At 45.7% G+C, this 16,645-nt stretch overlaps 1 protein-coding gene across 2 annotated transcripts in view; it reads right to left on the bottom strand.

The window, feature by feature from the left end:
• LOC106745824 (chloride intracellular channel exc-4) overlaps positions 1–14,456 on the bottom strand; it is a 16,305-nt gene extending 1,849 nt beyond the window's left edge. The window contains exons 1-3 of one of the 2 annotated variants that reach the window (XM_014621777.1): positions 14,194–14,456; positions 556–861; positions 44–370 (exon numbers count right to left, since the gene is read on the bottom strand). In XM_014621777.1, the coding sequence (XP_014477263.1) occupies positions 44–370; positions 556–861; positions 14,194–14,262 (702 nt within the window). In that variant the 5' untranslated portion in view covers positions 14,263–14,456. Of the gene's footprint in view, positions 1–43; positions 371–555; positions 862–1,631; positions 2,121–14,193 lie in introns of those variants that run through there. The other variant, XM_014621778.1, reaches the window with a different exon arrangement.
• Between the last annotated feature and the right edge of the window lie 2,189 nt (positions 14,457–16,645).

Below are 16,645 nucleotides of genomic sequence, written 5' to 3'. Positions count from 1 at the left end.
TCAATCGGTCGGCAATTATGAAGAGGGGGGGGGGGCGCCTCACCTGTTGCAGTTTATAGTGGTTAATGATATCCTGATCGGCCGGGCAGCTCTGCAAGAAAGCGTCGAGCCTGTACATGTGGTGCATGTACCGCCAGAGGTGCACCAGGGTGTCCGGTATCTCAAAGTCGGCGAAGTACTTGCCGGCGACCCTGATGTGCTGCAGCCGCGGCATCAGTTCGCAATCGAAGCAGCACATGGTGTCACCGGTAAGAAAGCGCGTGCCCTTGCGGCCCAGATGCTCGTCGATCTTGCGCAGATGCGCCATCAGTGACGACGACTTGGGATCCCTGTCCTTGTCCTTGGCGTTCAGCAGCAGCAGCTTGAGTTTCTGCAAGGAAGCGAGCAACGCGGTCAGCGTGGTCTGGCATGCTAGTTTCTCGTCTCTCGTTGGAGAAAGAGAGAGTGGGAGAGAAAGAGAGCGAAATAGACACAGTTCAACGGTGGCAACAGTTCGGTCGCCCGATTAGTTTCACTTTCATCAACCGGATTAAAAGGAGGAAAAGCGAGACTCACGCTGAACAAGTTCTCCACGAGAGTGGCCACTTCCTTATCCTGTACAAACAGATTGTGCCCGCCGGGAATGTTCTTCATGATGTGCCGCTCGATCTTCTCGTTCTCCAGTATCGCGTCGCCGTTGTCGATCAGGATAGGCGGCGGTGTGGCCTGAAAGTTGGTGCGGAAATCCGGCGGCGGCTTCTGCATGTCGACGGTGGTCACCTTCAGCGAGATCGTCTTCAGCTCCGCCAGGAGGTACAGGTCCATGAAGTACTCCTGGCAGAACAGGCAGGCGCCTTTCCGACGGCCGTCGATCGTCGATGCCTGGAAAACGAGATTTCCTCACGTCAGGCGTGTATCTCAGGATCAAGACGGGAAATTAGATTCCGCTATACAATGCATTCGGGAACTGGAGCTTTCTCATTGCGGAAGAGAAAATAGAACCGACGATCGAAATCGTAAACAACTGGAATTCAACAGGTTGAGTTACTCGGTCTGAATTATAGTTGTACTGTCAACTCCATCGACCAAGGGTATGTTTCAAAACAGATTTGGCCGCCAGCAGTGAAAGAGATGAAGTTGGCAGTAGCGACAATTACTGATGTTGCGTTTCATATCTCTCACTGGTAACTCAGTTCTTGACACGCGGTTGCTGAAGATATATAATTGTTGTATTCGATGCGATCGAACGGAACGTGTAAAAAAAACTGGTTGGGACTGGCTGTTGAGGTAATCGAGACGACATATATAAAGCGCGGAAAAAAAAGATAGATAAAGTAGTTTTAATTTACTCGCTCAGTTGTAATAAGAATTGCTTATCGTCAATACACAAGTATCCAACTTCTGACACCAACGGCTGAATTACTGCTGGAAGCTACGTAAAGCATTGGTAATTTCACGTGCTGCCAATTTTACTTCTTTTATTGGCCTATTAGCTAGCTAATGAAAGAAAAATTGTTTCAAGAAGCAGAGAAAAGTAATGGAAAAATTAGTGTATCTATGAGATACACCATCGGTGAAAAATAACGACTACGATTGCGACTAACAGAGAGTTCATCTTTTTTTTTTTTGAAAATACAATAAACGTTACATACGCTAATTTGATGAAAAACGACGAAACAATTTCGGAACAATCCCGAAGCAATATCCCGATCGGTTCTTCAGCTCAGGTTAAGGATAATTTGCACGGGAAAGCTCTTGTTCGCGTCTCAGGTTTAATACTCGTAATGCTGCACGCCGTCGTTCTCTCGCAAGAGCAGTCTCGCGTTTATCTGCGACGCGTTAACGCTAACATGCAAATTCCACGGTATCTCGTGGATTCGATTATCCCGCTGTATCTCGGTGCGATAAGAAGCCATGCCAACGAGGCGTTGACGTCACGCGCGCGACGACCACGACAAGTAGTGCACGAACGAGTCCTCCGCTCCCATCGCGCAGATCTTCGCGCTCGCGATGACGAGCGAACGCGCCCATCATCGTCCGGACGACGCACAAAAGTCCTCGTTCTCTCCCGTCCGAATTGAGCGAGTCGTGCCGAACTTGCGCTAGTTCCGTTTATTTATTCGCTCCGCGAATGGGGGAGAGAGAGAGAGAGAGAGAGAGAGAGAGAGAGAGAGAGACGCGTTCACCAACCAGTTCTCCGCGCGACCATCCTCGAAAAATCTTACGCAATCCGTGCGCGTCGGTCTCTCTCTCTCTCTCTCTCTCTCTCTCTCCCTCTCCCTCTATTTTCGATTCTTTTCTTTTCTTAATCGTTTTCCTCGTCTCGTCGCAGACGCGATATTTTTGTTTCAAAACATCACGGTATTCATAGCACTAGAGAACGCACGAAACGGGGCTCCGTCGACTTTATAAATAAACATTTATTATGTATGCGCCGGAGAGAGAAAAATCAAGAGAGAGAGAGAGAGGGAGAGAGAGAGAGAGAGAGAGAGACGGGGATCTCTCAAATTTTTTTTCTTCGACGCAGTTGAACCTTCATTTCATTTCAACTTAAGCTGTCCGATCTCGTCCTTCCCACCGGTATTTAATTTAACTTCCACCTCTTCCACCGCTCTCCTGTCTATTAACCTTTACAATCGCGGGAATCGTTCCACGAAATGCCGCGTATCCGATGCGAGAGAGACAATTGTACACGAGATTATAATAGATCTGTCGTTCTCTCATCGGGTATTGCGCACGGCGATCACCAATCGCGATCCCGATACTTGGGATCCTTCACTCTTGATCGGTGGGAGAGTCGGACTAACAACAACCCACACGTTGTGTAACGTAATCGTTTCCCTCTTCGGCCTGACCATGATCGCCTCTCACGGCGCGTATCGGCCCGTAATTCGAGCAAATCGAATCGCAGAACTCGGCAGTCCGCCAACTCGCGCAACGACAACGGCGATTCTATTTTCACCCGGGCGTTAAAACAATCGGTTTTACTATCGCCGCAGCAGCGACACGCTGTTCGTCGTCGTCGGCCGGGATCTAACCGTGCCGGCCGCGATTACAGAAGAGTCATCGGAGGGCATCGCGATATCGCGCCCCGCCGGCATCTTTTGCATGCATCACACCGCGCATCCACCGTTCTCCCGCGACGATGTCGTTGTCTCGTACTTTTCAGCATGCGTCATGCAGCCGACCGCTGCCCTCGCGCGTCCGCATATTCTTTCTCGGCGATGACGCACGAGAGCCGTTTTCGGCGTTGCACAACGTGAGAAAGCCAAGGCGCGCGATCCTCCCGGGGAGGAGGTCCTGTCAAAAGTTGTGCCTCGGTGACGTTCAGGCTGTCAAGGCGACAACACGCGTGCCTTCGTCGTCCGAGATCGGAAGAGTCTCTTAGAAGTCCGTGTTAAAACGATTACTGTCGCGTTAATTCCCGTTGTTTACGTAGAAATCTTTGAGTCCCGTCACAATTAATTCAAGTAATAAACATGGAAATTTAAATATGTTAAAATATATAATATTTACAAGGGAGACTAGCAAAACGTATTATATAGTTTTTATAAAAAAATGGAAATATTTTATTATATAAATTATCGAAGAATAATTGTTATTACAGTGCTAGAATTGCGGGAAGAATTTCCAATTGTTCATTTGACATCATTATTTAAGTTCTCGTTGATTTACAGGAATGTATACAGTTTATCTTCATGTAAAGATTTGATATTCTCGCTTACGCATAGGCGAATGAGCCTCGATACTGATTGTTTTTCTATGTAGGGACGCGTACATTTTCCACCTCGTTTCATCGGCTCTTTATTGGCCATAAAGCCGCTTTTACACGCGCAATCAATTATATTTTATGTATAACTTAACACGTTGAGCGCTACGTCAGCCATCGGTGGCTGACACTAGACTTTCCGTTTAGGCCACGTCAGCCATCGGTGGCAATACCAGCGCTTCTAAGCGGCGAGCGTGGCCTGAACGGGATTGCCTTAGAAATACGCGTGGCGCTCAACGTGTTAATGAGACGCGGTAGTACCATAGCCTCGGTTACCGGTAAGATCATCGACAGTCGTGTCAACAGTCGTAACACGAAACTTATCTCGCACGAGATACTCGACTCTGAATTTAGATTTGCGAGTTTTGTAGTCGATCACAGTATGACGCGTGTGCGGTTACATTTATGATCGCGATTCTCAGCCGAGAAACTCGGATTCTCCAATTCTATATTCAGACCCGAGATATCTCACTCGAGGCAAGTTTCAAGTAACGGCCATTAATACGGGGGTCTTAGGCTTCCCGCGGCTCCCGCTTGGGATAAATTTCCGACTGACCTACGAGGGCGCGATGTATGCCGTTTCGCTTGCGTCCGAAAAACATCACGGCCCGGTAGCCGTGAGCACGAGAGTAAAATTTACGACGATAGGCTCACCGGCGGCTCACAAATGACAAATTATCTCCGAAATGATCGGCTACCTTCGCTTAATGAGCGTAGATAAAGATCGTTTCCCTCTTAGTGACCACGACGCCGCTGTAAACGAAAAAGCACAGCCTCCGTCTTCACCGTAACCGTCGTAACGCGCGGCCGAGTGCCCCGTGTTTCGGAGTCTCCTTTTATTCGCCTGCTCTGCTCGACTCGAGCGGGTAACCACGTTTAACGCGAGATACGGGGTCACGGTAATCCCTCGCACACGGCCATTAAACATCTGTTAAACGTCATTGGAAGTAGCGCGCGCGTCGCCCGACACGCGTGTAACATTCCGAGTTCGAAATTTTAGTTCTATTCACAGTCTAATTCTATATTAAAGTGTTGAAAAGTCTTCCATTGTGCTCCTTTGGTGCTACAAATGAAGAAGTTATTGCCGTTTTCTCCACTTGAACACTTCATTTAGAAGTAAAATTTAGTCTCCGGAGGAGACTAAATTCCCATTGTAACATTAAAAGAGCACTTATTGCGCTCTTTGATGCTACAAGTGAATGTATTTCGTACTTTGACGTTTCCTCTGCTCGCGTATTTAATGTAGAACTTGAAATTTCGACTCGGCATCGGCAGCACCCGAGTCGAGATTCTGATCCTATCCTCAACCTGAAAACTCCGTTTAATGTCTACTTTGAGTCACTCTGAAGCTTATACGAACCTCGTTTGATTCTATTCAACCTCCCCAGTTAAAACTGTAGCTCTATTTTCTAAGTTAAGAGTAGAACCAAATAAATTTTCACATAAATTCAATCTACACTGACCCTCCAGAACCTACAGATGATAGAAAATTCGGGTCGGAAGTAGATCTAAAATTTCGACTCGGGCAGCGTCGAGGAACCGTCGGCGACGAGCCGCTATGTCGCGTCCGGAACGAGGCGTGTCATTGCGCAACATCGATGACGTATTATTAATAATGGAACTAACGTATGAGAATCCGGAAGGGAAGGACGATAACAATTCGGCGAGGACGAGCGTGACTTATTGGCCACGTCCGCGAACGGACAGGCGAGCTTCATATTCCGCATCGGCGGTTATGTCGGCTGGAAATTCCGCGGAGAATTATTCTCCGCGGGCTTTATCTCCCCCCTCCCCCCTCTCTCTCTCTTCCCGTGATCGAGCGCGCGATTGTGCAAGCCGGCTTTGCGAGTGTGTGAGTCATTTGTACTCCGAATCAAGCGCGCCGCAATATCGTCGGCAATATCGACGAGGAGGAGGAGAGAGAGAGAGATTGCAACTGCAACGCGTATTAAGGTCTTAAGGAACCGTCTTTTAACTTGAATGAGCGGTTTTGACTTGGGCTTACACGGCTGTCGCAATCTAATTTCGCGTTGCTCCGATATTAACTTCAATATCGCCCCGGACTCTCGACGACGCTCGTCGTCGCGAAAGGAAGTGGGGAAAAGGGAGCGAAGAGCCGAACCGGCCTCTCGCACGCGCGATCGAAGCGAGCCGACGATGACGTTGCCGAAACCGGGCTTCTCGAGAAGATGTGCGCGAGAGACGGAAGCGAAAGTGATGGCGAGTACCACGAGTACTGGATAGTTTCGAGAGGTATTTTCGAGGCTCTCCGCGGAAATCTCCAACGGCGTTTGGTATTCGTGTCGAATGCGAGCGAGCTCGCAAGCTTATCCGCCAGCCAACCCGGAGAACGGCGTTGACGGCGGATCAAATGTCACGAAGAAGACACCGCGTGAACGCGTCTCGTATCTTCCAGCCGCGATCTTTCGCCTCCTTTCTCTATTACGAAAGCTTGAAAATTCGAGCCCAGACCGAGACGTAAACCACCGCCGCCGCTACACACCTCGAGACGAGGAGCAGCGCGCTGTTCGTGACGTCATGACGTTGCACGTGACAATACGGAGCACGTGCCTCGTCCGCAAGGGAGAAGGCGTGCGCGTTTAGCTCGTTTTCAAGAGAAAACGACCGTCTGATCGATCGTAAACGTTTCGATCTTACCGGTCTAGTTCCTCCCGTAAAAGTGCACGGGGAAATGTCTCAGTTCGTGTAACTGAATGGAGATCAGGCGAAAGCTCGATGACGAGGAATGATATTCTTTTTTACCTTTTAAGGCCCAGTGTAAATAATAATGTGCGTTAATTGAGCCTTCGTCAAATTTAGTTTGTCGGTAAAGTAATGGCTCCGTCAATATTATTGATCCATCCTAAATGAAATTATATTTTTCGTGAAATAATGTCTTTTCAGCTAAAGACTAATATATGCGATCGCACGTAGATGCTCGGATTTGTACAGAGTTATTTGCCGAAAAACATATTTCAATTTATAACAATTTTATCTGACATTTCTCGACGACTATGTTATAAATAAGCGGAGAATAAATATTTCTCAAGTAAAACAGCTTTAACACTTTCTCATTTTTATAAACGTCCAGTGTAAAAGGCTTAAAGATAAAGTTAAGACCCTGTTGATATCCGATCGAATAAAGATATCATGAGCCAATAAAAGCCAATGCGCGGAAATCGTAGTGCAATAAATCAATACAATCAATAATTGACACAATATATGCACGATCTCCGTGTATTAGCTTTTATTGGCTGATAATACCTTTATTTGAACATCTTTGTCATCGCGACCGGAAATATTCGTCTGTACAATTCAGCCGCATTAAAACTCGATTAAGATAACTGAAGGCAATTTGATCGAGCGGAAATCACCCGCGGGAATCATTCTGTTCTTACAACCGAGTTATCGCCTGGTTCTCAGGCGACAGAAAATTCAATTACACTGACGTAGCTGTTCCTTTTTTCTCCATGTGGACGTGTATGCGTGTGCGCGACGACTAATGCAGGCGAATTCCCCCGATTCCTCCGAGAGAGCCGCGTAAGCATCTGTCGAACACGCATCGGGAGACCGGGTGTTTAATCAGCATATTAACGAGCGATTCGCGCGACGATGAGGAGGAAACGGGAACTTTCGAGCGAATCGCGAGGAATCTCGGTTAGATGCGTACCGAGAGGAAAGATCGAGCCGGTAAGAAACGTGCGTACGTTTCGAGAGTTCGACGTCTGTTACGCGAGGCGCGCGCGCGATCCGCATGGTTACGACCTCGTCGCGACATCCTTTGTTACGTGGCTTTTTTCCGAAGGAAAGGAAAAGAAGGAAACGGCTGAAGAAATCGAGCGAAAAGAGGAAGACGACTAAGAACGGTGTACGCATCGGTGACGTCGTTAATGGTAATATCGCGCGCGGCCAATCTTGTTCCACTGTCTGGAAGAAATTAATGCGTGTGACTCGAGACATATGTCAAAGTGCTCCGTGGAATAAAAAGTCTGGCGTTAAAGGTACGGGGGAAGGAGGAGGCGAAGAAACTATCTCCGACAGCTCTACGAGATATATGGACGAGACATACGCCGGGGATTCCACCTTGAAATTCTTGACGCTCGGTTTGCTCCTCAAACAAACGCGGTTCGTCGTATCGTAATAGACCGCGGCGCGAATAATACGGGGAATAATAACGCAGGCCGTGAACCATATCGAATGATTCTTTCTTTGAGAAAATTTGACATTTCTCTCTGGCGAGGTTGTCGAAGTATCGATAGTTTCCAAGGTACACGAGATGAAAGGACGTTTATATTCTTGTATATATATGAATGAACATGCATAATCCCGAAAAATCAAAATCCTAAAATTTGAGAGTGGGACAACATCCCGAAAAGTCATAAACCAGAAAACGGAAAAAATATCGAGACAGTACCCCGAAACATTTGGAAGAAAATAAAGTGATAACTTTATTCCGAAGCTTGTTCCAGTATTCAATTCAATTTTCAGGTTTATGATTTTTCAGAATAATTGTATGCTTTCAACATTTCGGGAAAATTGTATCTCGGGAGGCTGTCCGATATTCGATAACTTCTCGAGATAATAATAATAATTGCTTTATAGTCAATACATACATCTAGCTGACAGACAAAATTCTAGGACCGTATTTTCAAAACATACAAAAAAATATAGGTATCATTGTCCTCCTTTTTGTATTTCGGTACTTTTCTTCGAATATACGTGCCTACTCATACATGAAATACGCACACGGCCCGCGAAATATGCAATAAACGCGAAGTATGTGCGAGCTCGAATAATCGTCGAAAATATGTCTTTCTCTCGCGTTTCTATCGCGTCTGGCACGCACACACGAGGGGAAATATATACCGAGAGACGCAGTTGGAATCCTGCACACCATATTGTACCGTTACGAGTAGGCAAATATGGTGCACGCGTGTACGCGAGAATACACACACGCGCGCGCACCTGCCTGTACGCGAATACACGTGGGGAAGTTTCGTGCCTCGATGCCGCGTACCGTGCGCGGCGGCATCGTCCGCGAGTCGTCTCGTCTCTTGAATGAAATCGCTACGACATGCGATACGAAGAGTGGAAAAAATATCCAGACGTTGTTCGCGTTGCAAGAGCGAACGTCGATATGCGCGTAAGCGGCTATTATTAGCGCGAGATCACGCGTTCCTAATCGCTGGACACCACCGCGCGCTGGTATTATCTCTTCGATCTCTCACGCCGCACCGAAGGACAATTTCCTTACGTGACCGAATCTTTGTTTTTTTCTCTTTTCCTTTTCTTTACGCCTCTCAGCGTGAAAAGCTCCACAGCCCCGTTAAGCCCGTATCGCAGTACACAAAGAAAAATACTGCATTCAAAGAAATATTACTTGCTTCCACTATTTCTCGTGAGTTCATATATCCGCAGATGTATCATAAATTCATAATAAGCATCAAAATACAGTCTGAATTCTAGTAAGTTCGGTATACTTCGATCAAGAATATTGAATTAAAATACCAAAATTAAAATAAAAACTTCGACTTACTTATACAAATTAATCTAACTTTTCTTCGATAAAAAATTTATAATATCCCGAGTCGAAATTTTGCTCCTACATTAAATCTTCAAATGGAGAAAACGGAAATAACTTTCCGTTTGCAGCATCAAAGGGAGCATAATAGGATGACCTCTGAAGACTTAACGTCGAACGGAAATTTCGACTCGGGTTCAAATAGAAAAAAAAAAACAACATTCCGAAGCAAACTTCCCGAGAGTATGTCTCCGACTTCCACCTAGACACGCTTGTAATGACCTTAGAGCGGATTATAGTTTGATCGATCGCCGCAGTGGCAGGTGGTTTTTACGCGATATTCTTTCTCGGTGAACATGCATAACCGCGGTCGGGCGAGGAACGCGAGTGATGTCACTACGAAGCTTGACAGATGAAAATGGAATTCGGTAAATATGCTAATTAAATCGCTATGCAACAAGCATGCTCGGGGAAAACACCGTGCGGGCGTCCCAAAAATACGTAAAAAGAGGCTCGGCTTGATGTTGTATTTTTTCCACTATAATTCGTATCGCATTTTGGGTATTCGTTGTATGAGACTTTTGTTCGTTGACTCCCCTCCCCCCTTCTTTCTCTGCTATGAATAGGAAAATATTTTCGAGCTCCGCTCGAGGAAAAAACGAGCCGAGCAACAAAGTAGATGCCGACACACAGCGGGGAAAGCCAGAGAAGCGAGGAAAGCGGAAGAAGTAAAGGAGTCCATCGTTTAACGGTAGAATCTCGAGGACCTCGTACGGTGGCCGCCGTCGTTTCGTCCCGTTTGACACACTTACCGAGACCTCGCACGATCGCCTCCCGAGTGCAAGGTCGGCCGGTTAAATCTTCCTGTGCGCACACATCGTGTCTCTCTCTCTTTCCTTTCTTATCTTTTTCGGCGATTTTGACGAACACGCCAGAATTTACGCCTATGTACATGCCCGGCCGGCGTCGTTCTTCGATTTGCAACAACGGTATAACGTAGGTATATATAACCGGCCGCCGCCTCCTCTTCGCCATATAGTTCGACCTCGTTAAAGCAATAAATTAAACGGTCCCCGCTTATTTAACGCGCCCGTCCGCGATATGCCGTTATAATCGAATACGACGGCGCGAAATTTCGTCCGATTTGCCTGCGTATCGACGACTCGTGTATACAAGTATTCGAGAGAGAAAAAAAAAGCGAGTTCCATGACTCAGCGGAATGCCGTTAGCACGTTGAACCCTGAAGAAAAGTCGCGGGGATGTTTTAATTGCACGAACATCTATATCACGACGACCAAGCATCAGCTTCGTTAACCTTCCGCTGTCGACTGAATTTCGCAGTTGAAATTCAAACATCGAGTTGCCGGCGATTTGCAATTCGTATTGGTTTTATCAATTTTCCATTCATTTCTTTTTTTACCTACTTTTTCTTATCTGATTTTTCCTTCCAGTGTAGTTCCATGTATCTTCCTGGATAAATTCGCTGTGCGTGCTGCACTGTGGATTTATCGTACACACGGAGAGAAAAAGTTTCTTTGAGAGAGAGAGAAAGAAAAATCAATATTATTTGGAGGAAATAGTGTTTCGTTTTCAATAAGAAAATTACTTCAGTATATATATATTATTGTTTCATTGAAAACACACCAAAAGGTTCCTTAATATTTTTCCAACATAATCTTAATTCTTTCTAATAATTGATTGCTCGTGGCAAACATTATAACGTTTGAATGAAAATGCAATAAAAACGTGTTCTTCGACTTAGACATATTTATTGTTTGGGAAACTAAACAATCCTGTTTGTTCGATTATTCGGATCAAACATTCTTTGCTCCGCTCCAAGAGACAAGTTTGTCTCAATTAAAGAAATTTCGTCAAAACCATAGAAATCTTTCCCTCTGTGTACTTCTCCGCGAGTGTCGGGGTGGAAAAGTCACATAGAATCCCGCACGACCTCATCGCAACTTTTATATCGCACGGAAAAGAGGTCGACAATCGCGATTCGTTGATTCTCACGTTTGCCTGCGACTGTTTGCAAGAGCACGCAGAACATATTCTTTGTAACGTCGGCCGATTTGCCGAGCTACCTAAACATTTATCTAAATGCTCGATCGAATGATAAGCCGGTTATCTGAAAGGCACGCAGAATTCTCGTTGACACACTTAAGGACAGGTTATGCACCTGATATGGTGATCGCGTGCCTTTATAACAGAAGATCGGGGGCCTAAATAATAATACGGACAGCTTTTGACGAGATCGCAGCGGGCGAATCTCGCGCACTGTCCCTTGTTCTTTACGCAAAACATACCCGAGCGTATCTTCTCCGAAGAAAATATCATCGATCGAGTCCCGGCGAAAGTCCGATCGCAAGCTCTTTAATAGCCACTCGAAGGTAGCCTGTTTCCACTTAAGAAGTCGTTCCCCCCTGGAAACTCGGTGAAAAGAAAGTTCCGAGAACTCGCGCGAGAGTTCACCCTTCGATCGATCGTACGAGCGCTCGAATCGAAGCCAATTGAAATTACGGGCAAACAGCGACCGCCAGCAGCGCGACCGCTGGCTATCTAATCGTAATCTCAACGTAACACCGCGATATGGATATCGTGAAATGATGATGGACGTGTGACTAACGTGGTTACGACATCGTGTTGTTGCTGCTCCAAAAAAAGAGGAGGAGGAGGGGTATTTCACGTCACGCAAGTGACGTGAAATCTGCCCTTGACTCTATCCGCGATTTTTTTTATTAATTACTGATATTTTTTATCATACTCTTATACTTCTTATAATTTTAACGTTTCGGAAAAGAAAGTTTCCTCCCGATTTTTTCGCGTATTTTTTGGAAGGGTTTCTTATCTTCTTTATGAAAAAACAGTAAGTGTGGCAGGTTTTAATCGAACACATACGTATATTTCTAAACGAATTTTTACACTCTTGGGACAGAAACTGAAGAAATCCGCGGGAAGTTGTGAGGAAAAAAGAACGGTAGGTTCTTTCCGAAACTTAAAAATTATTTTTCTCATTTTTGCTTGATAATCTGGTATAAAAAAATGTAATTTATTTAGTATATTAAATTTATACATTAGCGTTATATTATCATCCGATAAAGTTATCACTATTATTACTTAAAAAATCCATGGGAAAATGGAAGAAAACAGTTTTTATCCGAAACCTTCGAATGATAGATGCTTCCACAAATCGTTTTTAAATCGATTATTACTCGAGCAGAACGCGAGATGATAAGAAAAATTCAGAGCGCGCGCTACGCGCCGCGAGTTTCCGCGTGACTCGATGCTGCTCGAATTCAAAGCGCGGCAGATTTCCCCGTGATAAAATATTTCACCGGCGACAATGCCTCCGATACGGGTGATAAGCAGCGTGCGATCAGACCGCGAGATCTCGGAACGCGGCGAGCTGCGGTGATAAGATACGGCGAAAGTGCCCCGACGGGCTCGGAATTTGCACTGGAATCAACGTATCGCGCCAGCGATCCGATATCACCGCCGTACGTTCTCGCCGTTCGTGCGTGGCCGAAAACTCGCGAGGGCGAGGTTTCGCGAAATGCCAGGTCGCGCGCTGATCATTGGCGGCTCCCTTTCGTTTTCCCGCGACTGCTTTCCGATCGAAAACCGTCCCCCCTCTCTCCCTCTTTTTCACGTACACAACTTTTTGCCATCTGAGAGCGCTCGTTTTTCTCGTCTCGAGAGCGAGGGTCAACATCGCATACGGCATCAGGGACGCCGCCTTTTCGCAGTGTCCTATCGCGCCGTATATGTCGAGCCCGCTGAATACACAAACGGTCAACAGACGAAGAAGTAGCAGCATGCGGCGCGAATGGTCCGTCAGCGCCCTCGATGATTCCATGCGTAAAGAAATGTGTAGCGTATAACACGCGAGAGAGAGAAAGAGAGAGAGAGAGAAAGAGAGCGAGAGAGAGGACGCTTCCTCTGGTACACATCAAGCTTCAACTTCTGTCTTCTCGCACTTGTATCGCATAAAGGCAGTCATTTAGCTCGGCTTACATCCGTCTTCGGGTTATTCCTCTCTCTCCCTCTCTCGAATCTTTTGGCGGATCGATCGAGACCAGTGACTTTTGAAATTCGACGTTACGGAGTTACGAGTGCCTGCCGAGTGCAGAAAGTGCAGCCGAAGGCATGAGCCAGCGCCGACGGACTCCGTACGCGACGACGGAAACGGTCAGCGCGTAAGGGTCATTTTCGCGCGCCCGTGCCACCGGGGATCGACCTCTCTCTCTCTCTCTTAGCGGCGCTAAACCGGTTCCGAGGTGGCTGATTGAACGTTAGATGCGAGCCGACGTCCTCGGGTCGCACGTGCGGCCGCCAAAGCGAGCCTTCGCCAACGGGATCGCACGTCGGCTCGCTCACTCGAAAGCAAACGAGCGACGTTATTACGCACCACGTACGCGCGTACTACACCCGCGTGCACCGCCGCGTCCCCGTTCCTCCACTCGTTCATTCGCCCGTCCGCCAAGTGGCTCGGGTCCTCGGCGATCCTTATGCGTAGGACGAGGGGCAGCCCGGCGGCATTCATCGCGAGCGTGACGCGAAATAAAAACAAAAGGCGAGCGAGGAGGAGAGACGGCCGGACGCCGCGGCGAACGGGGTAACGGTCAACGGTCACGTCGTGAATTATTTCCGCGGCTGGACGATCTCGCGCGACTCGCTCGCTCACCCAACGTCTATTTTCACGGTCGCGAGGCTCTGCCTCGTCGCCAGGAGATGAAACGGCGAGACCTTCTGCGGGTTTCCCGCAGGAAACCCCGGTAGTTCCACGCCCATATAGCGCGCACGGGACACGGTCGCCTCTCTTCCTCCGTCTTCACCTGCCTCCTCTACCTCCTTCTCCCTCTCCCCCCCATTGAAGTAACCATCTCGCTACGACGATCCTCAAGCGCGTGTGTGGCACACTCACCTTGATGATCAGCTCGATCTCCGGCACGTCGCCGTTACTGGTGCCGTTCTCGTGGCTGTCGTCCGCCATCTCGAAGTGTATCGTACGCGGCGTAGGAAGAAGGCACTTTTGTCTCGTGGCGGTTCTCGGCGGCTCTCGCGGCAGGCGGCGGCGGCTAAGGCGACTCACTCCCTCCCTCCCGTGACTCGCGAGAGACGACAAATCCAGGCGAACGAAACGAACAGAACACGACGAAAGCTCGCGGAACACTGACGCAACGGCGCGCCGCGCCACATTCACGCCGCTGGCGCCGCCTACAGCGCGCCCGCCGAACCCCACGTGACACTTGCGACGGCGCGCGCGAAAATATGAAAGAGCTCTCGACGTTAACCTCGATCATCTACCATTCTGAACTCACAAGTCAGTTGTCAGTTTTGTCGATAAAAGTGCCGTAGATGCGGCTTCTCAGATAATTAGGTTCCTGAGGTATCTTTGGAGACACTTTGTCGACAAAAGTGAGTTCAGAATACGAAGTTGCGAAGGTAATATAAATTTTACGAAACATCCAGAGAAAGAATTGTCCGTACATAGTTAGATATATTTATAAATATTTACATATATGGCGTTATATATATATATATGGAATATGTTCATATATAGAAGTATATCATTATATATTTTTATATATGGATATATCCTATATATATAAATTATGTATGAGAAATTTTTCCTCCTCAATTGTAAAAAATGTATAAAAATGAAGCGTCTCTCGGGCTTCGTGTTGTATCACGTCGTTATTTCGTGACATTTACTGTATTCTAATGCATTTTTTCAAGAATAAACGCATAAAATAAAATATAATCAAAAAGTAATATTACGTCTAATAATATACATATATTTGCGAACTAACGATGTATAACTAAATTTCCAACAAATTCAAGAGAGCTCTATCGCGGTTCTTTATCGGGTGGACGATATTTGTTTTTAACGACTCCTTACTTCAGGGTGTAACGAAACTTTCCATTAATTTTTGAAGCGTCTTACGGAAGGAATTTCGTCACTGGTACTTCTTATGCTTACTTCGTTTTTACGCAATGTAAGATCTTTTTCTTAAATTGGCATCTCATTTTACAATCTTTCTAAAAACCTTTCTAAAATTTCGATCGAACTGCGATATAATTCTTGAATAGCACAGAGTACATATTCTCTTCTCTGGAAAGTTTCCTTTTCATATTTTAATGTACTCTTAATGTACTCTTTTACCATGAATATTTATCTTGAGATAACAAGATGCTACTTACAATGATGCAAAAAGGAATACTGACCTCAAAAGTGCCATTATTCACGATCGTACACAATGACAGTAAAATGTCAGAGAAATTGATGGTTAAAAATAAATTAATGTTTAACTGTTAGAGAGAGATGTCAAACGTAATATTTTTTAAATTATTTTGTTCACAAACTTCTTTCGTTTGCAAAAGCGATCGAGATGTTAATATCCCGTTTTAGATTGAGGAGAGCGCATGGAACATTCAGTGTTTTCAGTTGTAATAATCGTACATTATATTCTTAGCCACAATTCTTAAACAATATAGCAACAATAATAAGACAGTTTTCATATGTACATAATTATTAGTTCGCTTTACACAGCGATAAACGTGAACTGATTTCAAGCTTCACGTTACATTGATCGGATCGCAATAACCGTAAAATCTACAGCTAGAACTTCTCATACTCCTACAGTTACATTGTTTCTTTTTCCTCATCTTTCCGATTACGGTTCTCATTAAAAAGATGCGAAGAGCATATCAACAGATTAAAGGAGAATATGCGGACTGTGCGTGAATTCAACCGGCAGACTAATGACATACTAGGCATTCTTATTATTAGTGATCTCTAACACTACGACGATTAGTGCTCCATTTTCGTCGTCTACTAGCTCACTTCCAACAGACAACTGTGGGCGATGCGACGAGCTTCGATTAAACTAGGCCAAGTGTAAATTTATCGACCGTGAGTTTCTCCTAATCGTAACCACGGAAATTTCTCTTAATCGAAACCTCTTAAAAGAAATTAACACTTGGCCGCCATTATTCTCCGACACGCGATGGCTACGATGAAATTAATAGGTATTTTATATATATATATATATATATATATATATAACACCCATTAATTATTTTTTCGAGATGTCATTAAAAAATATGAAAGACACAAGCATACCATCATCATCAAGATGTGAGATTCGCGATAAGACACAATTAATATATGTTAAGTATACATATATATATACGAGGGCGGTCCGATAAGTACTTAGCCTACAAAAGAAAAACGAAAATTTTGGAAAAGTGGCGATTTATTTCTCAACATAATCTCCTTTTAGCTCGATACACTTGACCCAGCGATGCTCTAACTTCTTTAATCCATCTGAAAAAATACGTTTTCTCGAAGTCTGCAAAGTAGGCCTCCGTGG

The sequence above is a fragment of the Dinoponera quadriceps genome, unplaced genomic scaffold (genome assembly GCF_001313825.1).
Source record: "Dinoponera quadriceps isolate SergipeBrazil2010 unplaced genomic scaffold, ASM131382v1 scaffold1658, whole genome shotgun sequence".
NCBI classification, from domain to species: Eukaryota; Metazoa; Arthropoda; class Insecta; order Hymenoptera; family Formicidae; genus Dinoponera; species Dinoponera quadriceps.
Note: the sequence above shows the minus strand (reverse complement) of the source record. Positions and strands in the feature narration are given on the sequence as shown.